Source organism: Juglans microcarpa x Juglans regia, chromosome 1D (assembly GCF_004785595.1).
Source record: "Juglans microcarpa x Juglans regia isolate MS1-56 chromosome 1D, Jm3101_v1.0, whole genome shotgun sequence".
Lineage (NCBI taxonomy): Eukaryota > Viridiplantae > Streptophyta > Magnoliopsida > Fagales > Juglandaceae > Juglans > Juglans microcarpa x Juglans regia.
In genome coordinates, this window is record NC_054594.1 from 48,939,812 (window position 1) to 48,960,689 (window position 20,878).

Sequence of the window (20,878 nt, forward strand, 5' to 3'; positions counted from 1 at the left end):
GAATATTCTTTTTAATAGGGATTTTCATGATTGAGAACTATCTATCGTCTCACTCTTATCAAGAGTACCTTTACTAACCTTCCCACATATTTCTTATCTCTGTTTCATATACCTGCAGGGGTGGTGAATAGGATCGAGAAACTCTTTAAGGCATTCTTATGGGGGTTTGGGGGAGGAGAAGAAGTTTCATTTGGTTAGTTGGAAGACAATATGTACCCCAGTTGTTTATGGGGGTTGGGAGTGTGTAATTTGAAAACTTTTAATAAAGCTCTATTGGGGAAATGGCTATGAAGATATCACTTGGGGGAGGATCATTGTGGAAAGAGATTATAGATGCTAGATATGGTGATGCTTGGGGCGGTTGGTGTTCCAATGAAATGAGAGGGGGGTATGGAGTGGGTTTATGAAAGTTTATAAAGAATGGCTGGCCTTGTTTCGAAAAACATATTCGTTTTGTAGCCGGTGAGGACAATCGTATCAGTTTCTGGCGGGACGTGTGGTGTGGTGATCATGCTTTGGAAAGGGCTTTTCCGGCTCTCTATCATATTGCAGCTAATAGGGAGGCTTCAGTGGCTAATATGCGGTTATTTGTTCATGGTTCTCATCAGTAGAATATTCTTTTTAATAGGGATTTTCATGATTGTGAACTATCTATTGTCTCAAATTTTTTCAGTCTATTATATTCCATGGGGACTCCTCTGGCACAGTGTGACAGTTTGAAGTGGAGGTCTAGTAAGCACAAAAAATGCACTGTTAAGGCATATTATAACATTTTGGTTACACAGGACCATAATTTTCCCTGGAAGAATATTTGGAGGTCTTGTGTGCCTTCTAAGGTAGCCTTTTTTGTATGGAACGCTGCTCTTGGGAAGATCTTGACTACGGACAATCTGCGGAGGAGAAGATGTGTAGTGATGGATTGGCGTTGCATGTGTAAAAACAAAGGAGAATCTGTGGACCATCTCTTACTACATTGTGAAGTAACAAGGGTGTTGTGGGATGAGATCTTTCAAAGGGTTGATGTCGCTTGGGTTATGCCTTTGAGGGTGGTGGATTTGTTGGATTATTGGAGGAAGATGCAAGGCTGTCAGCAAGTGGCAGCAGTGTGGAAGATGATCTCATTGTGCATCATGTAGTGTATTTGGTCAGAAAGGAATGTATGCTGCTTTGAAGATAAGGAACACTCAATAATTGAGTTGAATAATTTCTTTCTCGACACCTTAATGCTTTGGTTTTCCATTATTGTATTAAACGGGGACAATGTCCATGATTTCTTGTCTTTATTTTCTCGTACTTAGAATGTTTTTAGGTGTTCTTCTGTATATTTCCTGTGTACATGGCCTATGCCTATTTAATTCATATCAATAATATTACTTCTTACTTATCAAAAAAAAAAAAAGTAATCCATATCAAAATTCGCTCTCGAGAGTTTTCTTCATTCCCTGTAACCTTAGAGTGAATTTCTTTAAGATTTTGGAAGAGTTGTCTCTGTGAGACAGATTCAATTTCTACGATGTTTGCTGCCTCTGTAGAGTCAAATCTTATATCTACACTGCATCATTCGAGAATATGTAACTATGATCTTTTCCATTCAAAGTCATGTTTTTCCATATCTTAACTCCCACACTTGGATAGTGGGGCATTAAGCTGAACCATAGAAAACATGCTTTTATGCAAAATTATTCTTAATTATTCTTTTGCCATAATATTTCACATAGCTGCAAGAGCCCCAAAATCACAGATCCTCGCAACATATCTTCATAGGTAGACCTTTCATGAAATTGTTAAGTCTTCTGAGTTCTTACAAAATCTTTCCACTAAATCATGACAATTCTTTCAAACAACACAGCAAGTGTATACAAGAATTTTACAATTTGGTGACTATAGTCCCAAAATGTTATCTTTGGAAAAATTAAGAGCAAACTCATGATAGAAGTAGTATTTCATGGAATCAAGGGAAATAAAAGCTTACCAAGAGAAATACATGCTCCAGCAACAATATTAACATAAGCCTGTACAAATGCTTCCGCTTCCATATCATCAAAATCATTGGCATCAACCGTGAGGCCTATGACACCATTTTTGACAATTACAGGAATTTGGGACTGAATCCAATCTTCAGAAGGATGAATCCTACAAGAAAAGAGTTTACCATATCATATCAAAAGAGTAGCTAAAAATGGTCACAAGTTCAGTTACTGGAATGGCTCATCAGTCTAGCTCTACCTGCTCCACATTATCAAATTCCGAGCAATGACACGAAGCATTATGAAATCCGGCCTCACATATTGTAAGTCAAACTGCGTATGAGGTATAGAAAGCTTTGACACAATTGCCTCTGATTCAGTCTGTTATAAACATGGGCAAAGCATTCATACATGACAATGGAAACGTTTGGTCACATACTGATGCCCTTGTCATTGAAAGTTCATACAAATTAAATCATTATCTTCTTTGCAGAAAAATTACCTTTAAAAACATTAAAGCTAGAGCAATTGTAGCTCCAGGTGCTGTCACATCAATATTGACCACCGTTCCATCCATCATCTACAAGACAACATCAGCGTAAAAAGAAATGTCCAAAATAGTTGCAAGGGAAAACATAAATATACAAATATGTTCATGACAAACAAAATGTTCAAATTATTAAAAGAGTGAAAACTCAAAACTGCATAAATCACCCAACCTGTGGAGCACCACGACTTTGTTCCTCTGTTGATAAAGCCAAGAAAGGCGATCGTTCCTGATGAAGAATAAACCAAAAAAAACTAATACTTCAAATTACAAGTATGATCAATCGAATAGAGAGAGCATTTACATTAAAATTCAATAGTACAAATTCATATTATCTGCAAGGGCTGAAAAATAAAACATAGATGCAACAGCATACATTACGAGCTTCTTTGACACCAATGTAGTGGAACAGTCGATCAACCATTGTGTCTTTGCAACCAAGTGCCTCTTCACCCCGACCTTCAGCAAACAGAACATAGTTAGCCAAGACCAAGATTCACAACATTCCAGTAATAGTAGTGCCTACTACTCATACCCAATGCAACAAGACCCAATGAAAATCCTGCTGAAACAGCATAACCCTCCCTTTCAAGTACATTATCACCTCCACTTCTACGACCAATTTCACCCTGTAAAAATAAATAATAGAACATACAAGGTTAACTTGAAGGTAACTGAAGAAAGAATTAGATATATAAATCACAGAGGACAATTTTAAAACCAATCCTTACTGGTTGCAGATATTTACCTGGCCAGAGCATACAGACTAATAAATAATATCAGGGAATTATGTGTATCCATATTTGGTTAGTCGGCATAATGTTTAGTATATTTTTATCCCAAGAATATTTTATGAAATTATCTTGATATTAGGCTGCCACATTGATCTAAAGAAGGAAAAAAACTGATACGTAAATTTGCAGTTTTAATGGTTGCAGTTCTCATAATACAAAGCGCATATTTCATTTCTAAGTTAAACCCACTCAACTAAAGTGGTACTGAGCAGAGTATACCATGATTAATAGATAGAAAAATTGTAAAAAAGTACTAGATAGGTTTCAAGAGAATGTGTATACAACAAGAAAGACACAGGCAGGAGTACGAAGTTCGCTGTTCGATCTTTGTACAAGGTTTTGACACATCATCTTATAAAAAAAAAAAGGTTTTGACACATCATAACCTTTTCCTTGGAAGCATGTATGGAGGAGCAAGGTGCTTCCTATGTACTTGGGCTTGCCTATTTACTAGAACAAATAGAACCTAATTTTACCTATCAAAAAAATAAAGACTAAGTAGACGGGGGAAAGGCCAATAGGGGAAAAATGCAAAAATAAAAATAAAAATTTGATAAGTAATAAAAGATTTTATTCCCAAGAAATAGGCATAAGCCCAAGTACAGGACATATACAGAGGAAATACCTACTACTTTCCAAAAACGAAAGGAAAACTAAAACAGATTCTGGAAATTATCTTCCATTACAAAAGTTTTCGCCCACAAACTCAAAGTAGTAAAGAAAAAATCCCTAAGTTCTCCCAATGAACGTTCTTTGTCTTCGAAGCATCTCCCATTCCTTTCAAGCTATAGGCACCACATGAGACAAGAAGGAATCATCTTCCAAACAAGAACAGCATTCTTGCTACCCTTCCACCCTACCAATAAATCCAACACTTCATTGGGCATTACCCAAAGTAAACCAGTCCAATTCAAAACCTCATTCCACAAGAACCTGGCCACTTCGCAATGAAGAAAGAGATGATTAACAGATTCTCCAACCTTCTTGCACATGACACATCAATCAGCAATGTACATACCTCTCCTTCTAAGATTTTCAGTTGTCAACACTTTGCCCAAGGATACCACCCAACAGAAAAAAGCAACCTTGGAAGGAACTTTCACTTTCCATGTGTTTTTCCAGGGAAATTCACAACTCCTGTGACCGGTTAATATTCTGTAAAAAGAGGAGACTGAGAACTTAGAATTTCCTGCAGGAATCCTCAGCATGCTGTCCTCCCTACCTAGCATCAACTTTGAACTGTAAAGTCTTTCCAGAAAAGCCTTAACATCATCCACTTCCCAGTCATTAACATCCCTGATAAAGATAACATTCCACTGAATATTATTGTCAATGCAACAGAAAGAATTTCCTACAGCTGCGTTTTGATCCCTTGCAATTCTGAAAAGAGAGGGAAAGTCCAACTTAAGTGAAGAATCCCCACACCACAAGTCATGCCAGAAAAGTATCATCCTCCCATCTCCCACCTTCAATCTAATATGATTTGAAAATACCCTCCATCCTTTTCTAATGAACTTCCACAAACTCACCTCATACACACCTCTAGTATCTTTAGAACACCAACCTCCCCACAAACTACCATATTTTACATCAATAACATTTTTCCAAAAGGAATTACCTTCCAAGTGGTATCTCCAGAGCCATTTCCCAAGTAATGCTCTATTAAACAATCTCAAATTTTTTATCCCCAACCCACCACAATCAATCGGTTGACAAACCTCCCAACTAACCAAATGAAACTTTTTTTCAACTCCTTTATCACCCCATAAAAAATTCCAAAATAAATTCTCAATTCTTCTTTCAACCCTTGCCGGCAAAGGAAAAAGAGAGAAAAAAATAAGTGGAAAGGTTAGACAAAGTACTTTTTATTAGAGTTAATATTCCCCCCTTAGACAAGTAGATCATTTTCCAACCAACTAACCTCCTTTCAATTTTCTCAATCACCCCATCCCAAATCTTAACAGCTTTATAAGAAGCCCACAAAGGAAGCCCAAGGTATCTCGTAGGGAGTGAAGAAATTCTGCACCCCAAAATATTTGCCAAGTCTAAAATATTCTGAACAGAACCCACAGAAACGACTTCAGATTTCAATACATTAACTCTTAACCCCGAAACAGCCCGAAACAGCTTCAAAACACAGCAAAAGTGCTCTTAAAGCACGTAGATTGTTAGAATCGGGCTCACTAAAAATCAAAGTATCATCAACAAACAATAAGTGTGAGACCTTTAAACTACTCCGGACCTCATTACCCACCACAAAGCTGGACAGAAAATTACCATCCACGGTCTTCTCAATCATTCTACTCAAGGCATCCATAATCATAACACACAGGAACAACTTCAGATTTCGATAAATTAACTATTAATCCCGGGCTACAAACTGCCATATGTAGCAGACATTCTATGTACACATGGCAGTTTGTAGCCCGTAACATTTTGGTCCCACAAGATTTTTTCAAAAAAATGAAGGTACGCCGCATAAACACCAAAATGTTTCCTATTTATGTTACTCTTCTTTTAATATCAAATTCACTTGTCTTGACATACTCTAATGTTGTGAGAGAAGCATTGAGCCTAACTTGCCATTTCAGTAGTATAAATACGTGTACAGAAAACACGTGTCAAATCAACAACTATTGTTTGCATAGTGATGGTAAAATTGGGAAAGAGGCATTTAGAACTTTAAGGACCTAATTGAAACAATTGGAGTTCACAAGGTTGGGATCTGATACATAGTTGGGGACTAAAATCATATTTTGACCAAAAAGTTATAAAAAATCAAGAGGATTCTATTAGCACAGCAATGAAGATTCTATTAGCACAGCAACGAAGAGTCTATTAGTTTAGCAATGAAATGGGGAAAAGGGTACCAATAGAATTTGCATCGTTTGTGGGTGCGCTGATCCTTCATAAAGAAGCCCAACTGACATTAATGCCGCTGACTGGATCATCAACAAAAGATTGCAAGGTAAAAATCAAAATCTGGCGAACAAATTATCATTCAATTCAGATATCTGAGAGACAAAGCATCAGGTGCATCATGCAAAAGCAACTTGGAACTTGTAGGTAAACATATTAAAAAATACGAAAAGAAAGTTAATCATGCAAATATTCAATTGATTGTCTATGCAGAAGGAAAGTTTTGGCACAAAGGTGAACTTGGGCATTCCTGTGCTGGAAATGGATGCAGCACAAGCAAATCAAGACTAGGAAAAAACAGTATCCTAAAAAGATAAACTTATATGCCAATTTAGGGGCTAACTAAAGACAACAGCTCATGATGCATACCTGCAGGAGGGTTGGGAACTCCAACTCTGGATACGAAGATGGATGTTGAGCAGGTATATGAAAATAAAGAGACTGCCACAGGATAATGCAACAATTCAGCTTAAATTATCCGCAAAGGATATATGAGTGAGGAAAAAACCAGGAACAAAGAATATCTAGAACCATTAAACTACAGAAATTATATATCCACATCTAATTTCTACTCAAACAGATTTAACTGGATATCTTCAAGGATTGATGTGTTGTGATGTGATGTGATGTGATATGATGTTCATTGGCAGCTGAAAATGAAAAAACCTCAGTTTCATGCATGAACCTTTTAAAAATCCTTTCATCAATTAGGAACTGAGCATTCACAACAAACACACAGCACATAAAGGAAAGATGAGAATAATAGGCATTAGAAAATGGTCTCTATTATAGCATTCTGTCTTTAACATAATTCCACTAAATAAAACAAAACAAACATGGTCTTATAAATAAATAGGTAAATTATAATATACAAATAAATAAAAATTTGCCATCATAAAAATAGGTAAACATATTCTCAATGCAACAAACAGATGGTGAGGAAAAGAGAACAAATATCATCAGCAACATCAGCCAGTCAAATTGAATTTGCTAAACAAGAGATCAGTATGGTAAGGCAAGGATGGAGATAAAAAAAAGATTAAAAAAAGTACATGCTTTACCTTTGATATTGCTGGTTGCATCGTCCCCCTATAAGAAGCTGCCAGGCCAAGCATTAATCCTGCAGTTGTGTTTTCGTGCTCCTGAGAAGTAAAGTGTCAAAAGAGCAAAATGAGACACTGGTTATGCAAAGAATAAAAGACTACTGAAAAAGATGATGATGGTAGATGAGAAGGAGAAGAAAAAAACAGAGGCCAGGCATTAAATTGTTAAATGGCATATTGACTTCTATCAGAAAAAGACCAGAAACAACTGGCATGCATTCCTGATATGCAAAAGGCCTGCATATACAAATTAACAACAATTTCAAAACAACTCTAGAAGAATCCATTTAAGTCAATTAAACCATTATGCCAGAGCAGAACCAGCAGCAAATAAACTGAAAAATGGTACTTTGCTTTATAGATGTTTCACAAGAAGTATGGTTCTATTTATTGCACCATGGTGCTAAATGTCCATGATCTTCTTTTTTCAATTGTAAACTCTAATTAGGTTATTCTCATGTATACTCCCTGTGTACTTGGGCTTTGCCTACTTCTTTGAGTAAAATTTCTTGATTACCTACCTATAAAAAAAAAATTATTGCACCATGGTGCATGTGGTAGCAAATAAATGACAGGATTGATGCATACTACTGATAGCAATGAACTTATATAGTTGGTGAAAAAAGCTTCCTGGTGAAGAGGTAGTGATTATTTGGGGGGCAAGGAGTAGACAGGAAGCCATTGTGGAGGTTGTTGCAGCAACTTGGCTCTGCGATGGCAGTGAGGAAGATTTGCAGTTTGGTGGCATCATTATGCACAGGGCTCCCATTTTACATTGGAAACAACATATATCACAAAAATTCCATTTTGGATTTAGATTTCACCTTTTCTCCTCAAGGGAATATCATGAACCTTTTCTATTTTCCACTTTGAATATTTCACAACTGAACATAAGATTAATTTGATAAATGTTTCTCCTACCAGAACAAAAACCAAAATGTCCAAGAGGCTGCCAGTTAAAAATTTACAACTTAGGGGTACAATACAGCATTAGTAGATACATACAAGCAGATGTCATAGAACGCATGCTAAACATGGTTGGCGTGGATAAATGCAGCAATACCAGCAGCCAGTTGGCAATACAGCAATTTCACTTAGCATGGTTGGATGGTTAGAAATATATAAAATCTGACGAGTTTCCATAATGATCTTTCATATTTGAGTGGTAACTACTCTTTGGTTTCAAACCACTTTGGTTTCAAGTATATTTCTAACTGATAACTACTCTTTGGTTTCAAACCACTCTTATCAAGTATGCATGTTAGAGTGGTAAGACTGATAGACATATTTTGCCCATTTTCATTAAGCTTAAGTTTTTGGAACCAACAAAGCAAAAAAAGTCCATAGTAGCAAAGGCCTTTTCCATAATCCTCCTATTTGATATAATAAGGCTTGCTCATTGTTTTCAATTGTGAACAAATCTACACATGAAGGAGAGTGTAAGTGCGTGTTAAGCTGGATATACAATGCAGGTATGATCTCTATCGACCTTAACTTTTAGACAGTCACCTAACCAAGAATACCTGTAAATATACTCAATAGAATAGAGTACAACCAATAAATCTTGATTTCAACTAGCTGCCAACCATAAATCACCATAAAACACAATTTTAAACAACTCCATTAAAATAATGATGCACTATATCTAATTCCCCCTATGCTAAATCTTGAAATTATAAAAAATATGCTAAATCTTGTTAATAACATCAAAACAAAAGTGAGAATATCACATTTATCTATCTCAGAAAATATGAAACCTGAAACAGTATGACACAACTCAATAGTAACAAAATAAAACAAACAATTAACCTTTGAAAACAAGGACCCAAGGAACTAAAGGGGCAAGAAAACTTAAGACAATAAGTGAGAAAGATCATGGAAATGGCACCTGATTATAATACTGGTATATGTCAGTAATATTCAAAACATGCAAGTATCCATGTAATCCTAATGCAAGAAGCAGCCCAGCATGAACAGCATTTGGTTCCTCAGGTCTGTTATATATTATCCAAGTTCTTGACATTTTCCCCTGCAAATGAAATTACTACACACATTACATAAACTTCTATATACAGACCACATAAGAAATCCCAGTAATTTTGTGTGCCACAGTGAAAAATATATTTAACCATTGCAAAGTAAAAAAGTTAACATGGACTAAAACAACCAGCTACAAGAGTTCTACTTGAACTAATTAACAAACACCTCCACATGTGCATAGATTAGCATGAAAAGACTCCACGTGCTGTATGATGTTAGCAAAATAAATATAAACCTGAAGGGGCGCCAGCCTTAGTCCAGCAGCAACAGCATTGTGAAACTCAGGCCAAGATTTTATTTCTTGTATATTCCGTAAATTCGGGTCTAGATTGACCTAGCAACCAGCCGAATAAAAACATGTAAGATATATGAAGGTCAAAACTTTTGAAATTCTTTCTTTTCTTTAAGTAAAACTTTTGACAATAATATAAGGGAAATATGCAAAAAGTCGATAGTCCAAAGAAAAATACATGAGCATGCCAATGAATGGCTTGACCTTACACTGGAGTTAACCATTTCTACTGACTAAACAAATTCACTAAATTCTATATACCCTCATCAGGAAAACTCACGATTCATCCAAGTTAGCAATCTAGGTGTTAAAGATCTTAGGCCTGAGGACAAGCCATTTGTTTGCATGTTCATGTCCATGTAATCAGTAAGAGAAGAACTCAATATGAACATACAGTTGCATTTTGTTGGGCAGGCAACCGACCTGCTAAAACAAGCTTCGGAACTGTAAAGGCCTACAAAAAATTTCAAGACAATCCATCAGGAATAGATATTTATATGTAAAAGAAACTGAAGCAATGCGCATATCTCAAAAAAAATTATGAAGATCTTCCTCTGAGAGAGAGAGAGAGAGAGAGAGAGAGAGAGAGAGAGAGAGAGAGAGAGAGGCTAATACAGGAGTACCTCTGTCAACAGAGTATATATGGTCGCAAGAGTAAATGCACCACGACCAATAGGAAGAGCAGTGGTTCTTTGAGCAAGGTTCCATAGTTGAGCCTTTACAAACAGAAGAACAAAAGCAACAGAGCAAGGAAATGTGCATTGAAAACCATTATGTCCATTAAGCAGGAGAAACAAAAGCATATCAACACCAGAATCCCCATGATATACAAAAATTACAAATATTTTCCAATCATTTAAGCCACTATAGAATTCATGTACGTGCAGAAAGAACCACATTCAACCATTTAAAAGTTCTGCAACACTCTGGTTCCCCAACTCATTTAGGTTAAATCTGCAAGTTAGTTTGGTTTTGATTCCACCAAAGAGCAAATATTTTCAAGAACAAAGAACACAATAGCAAAGAACTATTATTATGTGGGCCTCTTGTTCAAGTTCATACAACCACTAAACTTCACTAACAATGCCATAAAGCCTTATCATGCTTTCAAGAATTAGAAAGCCCACACTAGAAAAGCAATTAGGAATACACCATAATACTCCTAGAGTCTATGCTCATGTCTCAAATTCTCAAGCAATATTGCATATCGTGTCCCTATATCCCAATGTTCCTAAGACTTACCAGTAGTTTGGAAAATCAATTTGTGGACACAAGTGCAATGAGCTGTCAAGTGTCCCATAAAGAAGTCCATGAAGCTCTTCTATTCATCGATTTTGGATCCACACACACATTTATAACAAAAAAATTGAACAACTAAACCCCAAAATAGTTATGATCACGAGTGATTAGTTTGAAATTTCAAGTAAGCACAAGTGATGTTCAATTACGAGCATCAGAATAACAATAAAGTCTACAGGTAGAAGATATGAAGAATACTGGCAGAACCATTATTTAATTTTATGAATTTAACCATGCATCATCTAATTGAGCATCAGAATAACAATGAAGTCTACAGGTAGAAGATATGAAGAATACTGGCAGAACCAATATTTAATTTTATGAATTTAACCATGCATCATCGAAGCATTAATCTAGCTATATTAACTTGTCCAGGCAAGGAACTCTGATGTTGTGAGGCATGGGAAAAGTAGATGATGGCAAGACAGATTCCAAATAGCAGCACCTTCTTTACAATGCTATGCCAAGAAGATTCTTATCAGATTATGAAGACTTGTATACATTTATGCTTAAAAGTTCATCTGGTGCTATATAATTCTTAATCGTAGCAATATCAGACACTTTCCAGCATGAAGTCTGAAGTAAATTAAGCAAAAAAGAAGAAGTGTTTTCTATTGATTCTCAGATAACAGCCATAAAACAAGACTTTCTCTAGAGATGACAGTTTCTGAACCATATCAGATTGTATAATGGAGAAAGGGAACACCCCCCAGAGCCAGAACACAAGCACTGACCTCTCCGCCACCAGCACAAGTGAATAAGAGAAAATCAAAGATGACAAATAAAGTGTACCTGTTGGAGGTCCTGATCAGAGGCACTAGGATTACTAGATGTTTGAATTGCCACTGGTCTTGCAGAGCCCAAAAGTCGTCGAACCTAGTTGAACTTAAAGGAACTATTAAACACAGACAATAGAACTGAATTTTTAAATTTTCTTTTAAACATTTTTTTTTAAAAGTAATCAAAGATTTTATCAAAAGAATAAATTATATTGCAACTGTAACTATAGAAAAAATGCAGTTAAACAAAATTATATTGAAGTGTGAGGTAGGTTAAGAGTGCATTTGGATGTTGAAGTGAGTTGAGTTGAGTTGATAAAATATTATTAGAATATTATTTATTATTATTATTATTGTTTTGGGATTTGAAAAAGTTGTAATGATGAGTTGAGATAAGTTGTGTTTCCAAACGAAGCCTAACAGTCTTCCAAGGAGATTCACAATAATGGAAAGAAAGATCAAACAAGATCATGAAGGTTGAAGGGCTACGTAACAGGCTCAATAACACATACAGACACCTTATTAAACAATTGCATATTAATAACTGATGTACTGATAAAAAGAAAAGTGTACTTTACTTGTAACATCCGAGCCCAGCACCAAACCCACATTCTAAAAATTTTTGGGTTTATACATATGAAAAGCCCACTTGAGATTAACGAGTAATTTTTGGAATAGGCTACCGGTTTTTTTTTTTTTTTTTTGTGGGATGTGGATTCTTATTGGGCCCGATAATTATGTTAAAATCATTTGATATTTTTATGGGATAGGTTGTATTATTTTTAGAATGAGTACAAGTTGTATTATTTTTAGAATGAGTCGAGGCCCATTAATATCGATAAAATAGTCGACCCATGAGAAAATTACGGACAAGCCAAAGAGATTTTTGAACTGCTCTAACCGGCCAGCCCAATCCATTTGTTAATTCCTGCTACCAAGTTGTGAGCTTAATTACTCTCAAATGGGCCCAAAAACCCAAGCCCGTATGAATCAAAGATCAGAATCCACACCATGCACATCTCCACGCCGTTTCCAAGCCATGCACGTCTCCACCCCACTTGGATTCACGGCAGGGTAACCTGCATGTTCATATTTTTCCAAGCTAGGGTTGCCGCAGCCTTGAGTTTCCGTAAAACCCCTCCTCCACGTAGTTGTCGTCTCCGTCGCACGAATCAGCAACCTCGCAAGGGACAAGCAGTTGCCTCGCAAGACAACCCCTCCACCATGAAGCCACAGCTCTTCATGGCCACCACCACTCAGCCTGCACGTTTCTTTTTCTTTTTCTTTTTTCTCACATCCCAGCGTCAACCACGAGACCATCGTGGAACAGCCACACAACACCCCCAGCCATTGCCACAAACGAGCCCAGCCCGAGACGCAACCCTACGTCATGTCCATGGCGTCGTTGCACCAGATCACCCACTGTACAACAGTGCCACGAGAAGATTAAGAGTTACGCTGCCGTAGGAACCGCCCTAAGCCACCCTTGAATCTCCACGTCTCAGCCAACAGGGTTGCACCGCACGGCAAGCCCTGCTTTTCACACCCAAAAACAAAGCAACCCACATCCACGCCAACAGCCCCAGTTCCTCCATAGATCAACCACACGGGCCCCTGTTTGTGCTCCTCAGAACAAAGCCAAACGCTGCTAGCGACGGAAGCTGCCACCCATTGCCCCGACTCTCACTATTGCGCCATAAGCCTTTGTCTCTTTCTCTCACATCCTCACACACATACTCTCTCTCTCTCTCTCTCTCTCTCTCAGCTCAACGGGGTCTTCGCTTCAGCAACCAAATCCGCCGTCACAAGCTGCTCTCTTGTTGAGTCCAAGGCCTCTATCTCACGGCTTCACACTCTGGTGAGACTTCAGTTTCATTCCGCGGAGAGGGAGTCATTAAATGAAAAAAGGGAAAATAACCCTTCCTTAATCAAGCTAGTGAATGATCAACTAGACCTTCCCCAGAACCTATCGGTCAACCGTTCGAGAACCGTGACTTTCCCTCCAGATAGATATGAATGGTTAACTGGTTGAAGCCTACTATGCATGGATGCCCCCGCTTACCAACCGATATTTCAATGCTTCTTTTTATGATATTACCCAAAAATCGAAACATCATGAGGGTTTTGAAAATAGGCATTCCTTTCAAAACCGGGTCTCTAGAGTGCTCCCGCACTCGTTTAGCCACACTCACTGGTCAAGCTTCTCAGCTTATAGTCTCCCTCAAGCCACAAACTTGAGTTAGCCCGTCAAGCCTTATTCTCACGTGATTATACTTAAGGCAACTGAAGAACCCTTTTCAAATATTTTCCTTACGTTACTGCCCTTATAGTCAAAACTTGGCAGAATACTTATTGAATTGGAATGGGCTTGACTTTTAAAATTCGGACAGATATTTCAAATTGGGCTTATTTTTTTAAATAGACTTGTGATTGAGCTGGAATTGTGTTAGGTGGATATTAAGAAGATATCGATGATTTTGGGAAGTGATGTTATTTTAGAGTTACGAGCATTTTTAGATTTTTAAGAAAATAGGCTAGTTTAGTATTTTAGGCTTAAATATCAAAATCTGAGATTTATTAGAGATTTAAGTAAGTTATGTGTCTATTTTATAGGTAACGATTGATTTTCGTTTGACACTGTTGTGAGGAAATTCAGAGAAGTTAAAAAGTTCAAGTAAGCAAGGTTCTTATAATAGACTTTGCATAAAAAGAACAGACTGAGGTTGATTGTAACATACGGGTCCTAAATTAGGGTTTGGAATTATTATTTTAATATTAATAATAATAATAATTATTATTATTAGCATTTTTATTATTTTTAAGATCTACTTTGAGATAATGATTGTACCATTGTATACACCAATATATCCCTCTGTTTGATTTCCCCAAATTTGAATAGTTTCCTAATTGGAAACCAATTCACACGTCAAAAGCCCTCCCATATATCCCCAATTTTTCCTCACAAGATTCCCTTCAGCAAACCCACAGTACCCCTTACGGCCAGAACCTTCCCGCAGAAAAATCAAACCTTCTATTCCTTACAACACCACTGTAGCCTTCCTCTCTGCAACCAAATAGCCATCTCGCCGAAACCCACCACAGAGCACGCCGACTGTAAGACCTCTTCTTTTTTGCCCCGTTGTTTTCCCTCTCCCTCTCCCTCTCTATCGGCAGTGACTCATTGGGCTGTGTATTTCATTCTACCACCGTCAACCACTGCAGAGGACGTCGAAACACCACCAGACTGCACAGACACTACCAACCTAACCACCTAAACTCAGTCTCGCGCATCCCTCCTCCCTCAGTAAGCCATGTCGACCCCTCCCTCCCTCCCTCTGCCTTGCCGTTTCTCAGTGCGAAGCACCAGACGAATTTCTCTTCTCTCCCTCATGTCTCACCATCACGTTTAGAAGGACCTCCCATTGCGCCGCCGTGACTTCCAGCCACCCAGAGCCGCTGTCGCATCAGCCTCCTCTCTCGGTGAGTCCTAATTCCCTCGAGTTCTTCTATATAGCATCCACTGTAGCGGTGCACACAATGCACACACTACGTGGATGCTTCTGATCCATGTGTTTTTTTTTTTTTTTGGTTTTGCACCAGACGACTTCTCTCTTCGTCTCTCTCTCGTCCCATCGTCTCTCTCTCATCGTTTCTCTCTCTCATCTCGACTCTCTCTCTCATCGTCTCTCTCTCTCTCCTTGACTCTCTCTCACTCATCTCGATCTCTCTCATTGTCACTCACTCTCTCATCAGCTCTCCCTCTCATCTCGATCTCTCTTTCCTCGACTCTCTCTCTCATCTCGATCTCTCTCTCATCTCCGCTCTCTCTCATCTCGATTCTCTCTCTCATCTCCGCATCTCTCTCTCTCATCGTCGGTCTCTCTCTCTCCCATCATCACTCTCTCTCTCTCATCATCTCTCTCTCACATCTCGGTCTCTTTCTCTCATCCCCTCTCTCTCATCAGCTCTCTCAGTCCATAGTAATTTCGAATTTGAGAGATGAATGTTGTAGGGTGTTTTTCGTCATTTTACTTAGGCCACATAGGTGTGCAGCGGCTGCTCCCACTACAGTGGCTTTTCCCCAGATTTTTTCTTCCCTCTTTGTTGCGCGACATGCTGCCTCCCCTATAAGCCTATGTGTTTTCTTTTATTTCCTATATATTCAACCTTCCCAAAATGCCCATGCCCATTTATGTTGTTTTCCCAAAATGCCTTTTTATTAAGCTAAGTCTTGTTGGACGTGTTTTATGTTTTATAGTGGGTTAGGCTGGTTGTATTTTTCAGAAAACACCCTTGTATGTTGTTTTACATGGGCTTAGTTTTTAATTGAATAAATATATTAGTCATAGACATAAGTATTTTTACCAAAAATATTTAAGGAATTTAAAGTATACTATTGAGCCTATTATTTTAATTAATATTCCAATTGTCTATTTAATTGGATTTTTAATAAAATTATTGTGTTATATTTTAAATAGAAAATCAAGAAATATGTTATGAGTTTTAAATAATATTACCATCTATTTTTTTTCATAAGTAAAAATATTATATATATCAATAGGAGTAACTAAGTACACTAGATATATACAAGAAAACACCTAGCCCATACTAGAGAGCTCCTAATGACCCAAAAAGCCCGTGTAAAACTACTCAAAATACATCAAGCCCGAGTTGGAATAAAACACACCTCCCCAACCCCAACTCATTGATTCCTATAGACTAACACTCCACCCGAAAACACCCTCTATGAGAATGTCTTCATAACGCCCTCCCTTTCGTCTTCCCTCGACTTGAGCTATCGCCCTTAGCATCGTAGTTGATTCCCCAAGAAAAACGTTTCAACTCCCTGCTTTTTTTAAAGCTTGATTTGGTATTATGCGAGTGGCTCGCCTCAATCGCAGTGAGTAGTGCTTTAAATTGGTCTTCACATCCTCCATGTGAGAGTCCCACAATATGCTAGATATCATTAACTTTTGCAAAGCTCAATCCGATGATCCAGCTATATTGTTTAATGGAGGAAGAGATACCAAGGGGACAACATCTTCCCCTGACATAGTTCCCAACAAAACACCAGGTCCTAAATATTCACCCTTGCAGGCACCAACGACAAACTCTTATACAAATCTCGTGCCTCCTCAACAACTCTATTGGTACTCTCCATTGGAGATTCTGGGTAGGCAGCAAGTCCCTTCATCTCTGGCAACCCTGTATGTGCAACTTCGACGAACCCTACATCTCCTTCAGACCTTGGTGTTACACCATTATCTTTCAACTTCGACGTGGGAGCCATAGTTTCTTCGGGGCTGATCAAGGGTGTAACACAGACTATCGGTCTTTCTTGTATCACCTGTGGTGAAGGTGTAACGACCCGATCTTATATTTTTATTTTTTAGGAATAAATTACAAATAATTTTGTTAAACTCAATAAATGAGTTAAAGCCCATTAGAGAATTTATCGGATAGATTTTTTTTTTTTTTAAATTAAGTCGTCGTCCTCGTCCTCCTTATCATTATTATTATTTTTATTTTTCTACCCCAAGCTCATGAGTGTTAGTCCAAATACCATTATTATTCTTATTTCCTTTTCATAATAAAACTCCTAGCTACCGGGTTTTCTTCTATGAATTTCAAACACGTACAAAATCTAGTTCCACTCCTATGCACGTACGTCTCTTCTTCTTCACTAGGGTTTTCATCGGTCTATATATAGAGCTAGGCTCATTACGTCCAACCCAAGCCAATTTTTCTAGCGTGAACAACCACCAGCCTCGTCCTCAAGCCGAAACCAGCCCCTCACACCCCCAGACTATCATGTCGTTTTCCCTCCACCGTGAATACAGAAAACAACCGTGTTTCCTAGCTCAGCCCTCCACCGTGAAGCCTCTTCCTCCAAGCCGCTCCTCCCTCTACCGTGAACTACCACGGAAACCAAACCCACGCACCCACACGGCACCAACCATCACCCACAGCAACACCACTGCCCAGAACACGCTGACGCCACCTCAAGGAAGACGGAACCACCCCCGTGCTGCCCTAGCACCTCCCAACACCAACACTGCAAACCTCCTTGCACCACCACCAAAAGCCTTTGTTTTTCCTCACCAAAAACAGAGTGTGCGTTCTCCCTCGCCAGCCACCACATCTCGCCGGAAACGGCCACACATCACAGCCACAACTCGATCGATCCCACTGCTTCTCCGTCTCTCCCAGTAATCTCTCTCTCTCTCTCTCTCTCTCTCTCTCTCTAAGATTCATTTTCTATCTCTCTCATCACTCTCTCTCTCAGTTGGTACACGCCCAGCTTGCAGGAGTGCCACCGCGCTTGCCACCGTCGAGTGCAACCCAGCTTCACGCCGAGCTCTCGGTAAGCCCTGCACTCCCTCTACGTAATTGCATGGTTTCAAATGAAAGAAAACATGTATGTAACAATATGACAATTTTGCCCTTTGAGTTTAGTTTGTAATGTAATGGGCCTAAGCAGGCGTATTAGGATCTTAATTAAGATTGAGTTATTTTTAAATTATCATGAAGATAAACATGTATGTTATTAGGCTATATTCGGGTTCTAAATCATTTTGGTCTTGATAATATTTTTATAAGAGCGACAGTTATATTACTTAAGTGGGATAGGCTTGTTTCTTAAATAGACTTGTATTGAATTAAAATTAGGGTAAGTGAGTACCAGTTATATGGCAATGAGTTTAGGGAAATGATGGTATTTTAGGGATTAGGAGAATTTTAAGTATTGAAGAATTAAAATAGGTTAATTTTAGCGTTTCAGGGTTAAATATTTTTAACACGTGTTCGATTGGAATATTTACGGAAATTACACGCTCATTGTATAGGTGACCGATTACATGCCAAAAATAGTGGATTAGCGCTGCAAGGTAAGTAGCATGATCATATCCTTACACGTATGTACGGTAAATTGCTTGTCTTTTTATAAAAGATATTATGCATGTATGCCCTTCATTGGAAGCCCATTTTTACGTACCTAAAAACATGATTTTATGTGAGAGTTATTTCATAAAATTATTTATGAAATGCATGATTTTATGTGAGAGTTATTTCATAAAATTATTTATGAAATACATGATTTTATGTGAGAGTTATGTATAAAATTATCTATGAAAAGTCATGAATTTATGTGAGGGAACATGTATCACGATATTTATGAAAGAATGCGATTTCATTTGAAATCTATGATACGATATGACAAGTATGTATGTGATTTCTTTTAAAATCTATGAAATGACAAGTATGCAAGTATGATTTTGATAAAATATGTAACGGCCTATATTATGATATGAAGACGGTACCTATGTTATGGGCATATTGTATTACCAGGTCGTGCATGCTGGTAGAGCACTCAGTATGTCTTCCTTATGTTTAGATTCCATAACCCGCGACCACGGGCGGAAATTAGAATCTACTTAGATTCGTTAACCCTAACTCACGGGTGTCAACAGTGAGTAACGGCCTATGATAAGTGAAAAGATAAGTCCATGTTCATGTTCATGTTAATTACATATGTATTTGTGAGTATGCACGTTTTTCAAGAAACCTTATGTTTACTGTATTATGTGTTGCTTATTGAGTATTCGACTCATTTTAGTTTGTTTTTATGTTTTTAAACTACCCTAGGTGATGACATTTATAAGGATGAGACTGTATGACAGGACTTGACCCCGGGAGGCGAAGCAGAGGCCTAGACAGATTATGCTATGATTGTTTCTATGGTTTATAGTTTAAATAAATTATTTTGATAAGCACATGAAACTTCCGTATTTTTTTTTAAATAAGTGCTTCCGCAGACTTTATTTTGGATTTTCAGTATTTATTGAAGTTTGTTATTTATGGAAATCTTTCGAATCTTGCGCTTTGTTAAAAAGAAAAGCTTTTAAGTTTAAGTTTAATAATAGCACACTGACTCCCCGAAAATTCTAAAATGTCTTTTTAGGAAGCGGGGTGTTACAGAAGGGCATTCCATTAAGGATGTCTCAACCCCGGTACCCGACGTAGAACCCACTTCAAATAAACAGGTTTTCCTTTTGACCTGCCACACTCTCCTGGATCTGGTTATAGGGACAAGGCCGAATCCAATTTTTCATTTTCCTTTATTTGAGCTTAAAGGATTCGGGTCTATTTTAGGCTTGTTTCTTGCGACCATGTTGCCTCCAATTGAAGGCAAGTCTATTTTCGAAGACAAGAAAGCGATCACTGCCTTCAACTCGACAAGCTGGGTTTCCATCTCCTTTAAAGTTTTGAGCATCTCAACAAGCTGGTTCTAGGCTTGCGTGATCTGCAAACCACTTACACAGTTCCCTGCACTCTAAGTCACCGAAGCTTGACCCGTCTTCAAAGTTGAATATTACTATCTTTTAATCTTAGTATAACTGAATATTTATTAAATTATCTCTATGGTATGATTCCAAGTAATTGGAATGCTACAACACGTTTTTCTAAAAAACGTTAGTGACAATTAGTGCTTCGTATAGGTTATGAGCTACGACATGAGATTGTGAAAACAACGCTAAGAGGTAAGTAGTATGATCATACCTTTATTTGTGCTGTAAATATTCAATTTTTGCTTGAAAAATGTGATATTTACCTACGCTACGAGCCAATTCAAGCTTAGCCCCTTTTCACGAACCTCTATGAATTATGATTATATGCTTGTAAATGAGCCTATGTCTGCTATACTGATATGGATTGTTGTTAGATGGATAAGATGTTAAGAAAATCACATGTATGCCATGTAATGTTTAGATCATGTTATGCCATGCCTATGTTATGATATATTGTGTAAGACTCATGTTAATATGCCATGTTCAATGTTATGCCATGCACAAGAGTATGTCATGCCATGTAATTTCATTAAGTCAAACACGTTCACATGCATTATGAAAGTTAATAAGAAAACACAAGAATGACAAGCAAGCTTTAAGATTGGCCTTAAGTTATGGGTGGATGTGCAAGCCACGAACTCAAGTGTGGTCCACCACATAAAAGATATGATGTTTTGAGGTGACACGGACCCAAGCGTGCTTCACCATAGGTTATGTTATGCGGTGCCACAGACTCAAGCGTGGTTCACCATATGACATGTGATAACACGGACCCAAGCGTGTTTCACTA

The 20,878-nt window shown here is 37.9% G+C and overlaps 1 protein-coding gene across 1 annotated transcript in view; it reads right to left on the reverse strand.

The window, feature by feature from the left end:
- Positions 1-20,878, reverse strand: part of LOC121242863 (anaphase-promoting complex subunit 1) — a 46,855-nt gene that overhangs the window by 10,636 nt on the left and 15,341 nt on the right. Inside the window, exons 13-26 of the mRNA XM_041140862.1 lie at positions 11,754-11,837; positions 10,286-10,378; positions 10,057-10,116; positions 9,606-9,704; positions 9,219-9,359; positions 7,289-7,369; positions 6,597-6,668; positions 6,179-6,250; positions 3,050-3,143; positions 2,891-2,973; positions 2,687-2,743; positions 2,470-2,547; positions 2,227-2,348; positions 1,973-2,133 (exon numbers count right to left, since the gene is read on the reverse strand). Coding sequence (XP_040996796.1) covers positions 1,973-2,133; positions 2,227-2,348; positions 2,470-2,547; positions 2,687-2,743; positions 2,891-2,973; positions 3,050-3,143; positions 6,179-6,250; positions 6,597-6,668; positions 7,289-7,369; positions 9,219-9,359; positions 9,606-9,704; positions 10,057-10,116; positions 10,286-10,378; positions 11,754-11,837 — 1,297 coding nt within the window. The remainder of the gene's footprint in view (positions 1-1,972; positions 2,134-2,226; positions 2,349-2,469; positions 2,548-2,686; positions 2,744-2,890; positions 2,974-3,049; positions 3,144-6,178; positions 6,251-6,596; positions 6,669-7,288; positions 7,370-9,218; positions 9,360-9,605; positions 9,705-10,056; positions 10,117-10,285; positions 10,379-11,753; positions 11,838-20,878) is intronic.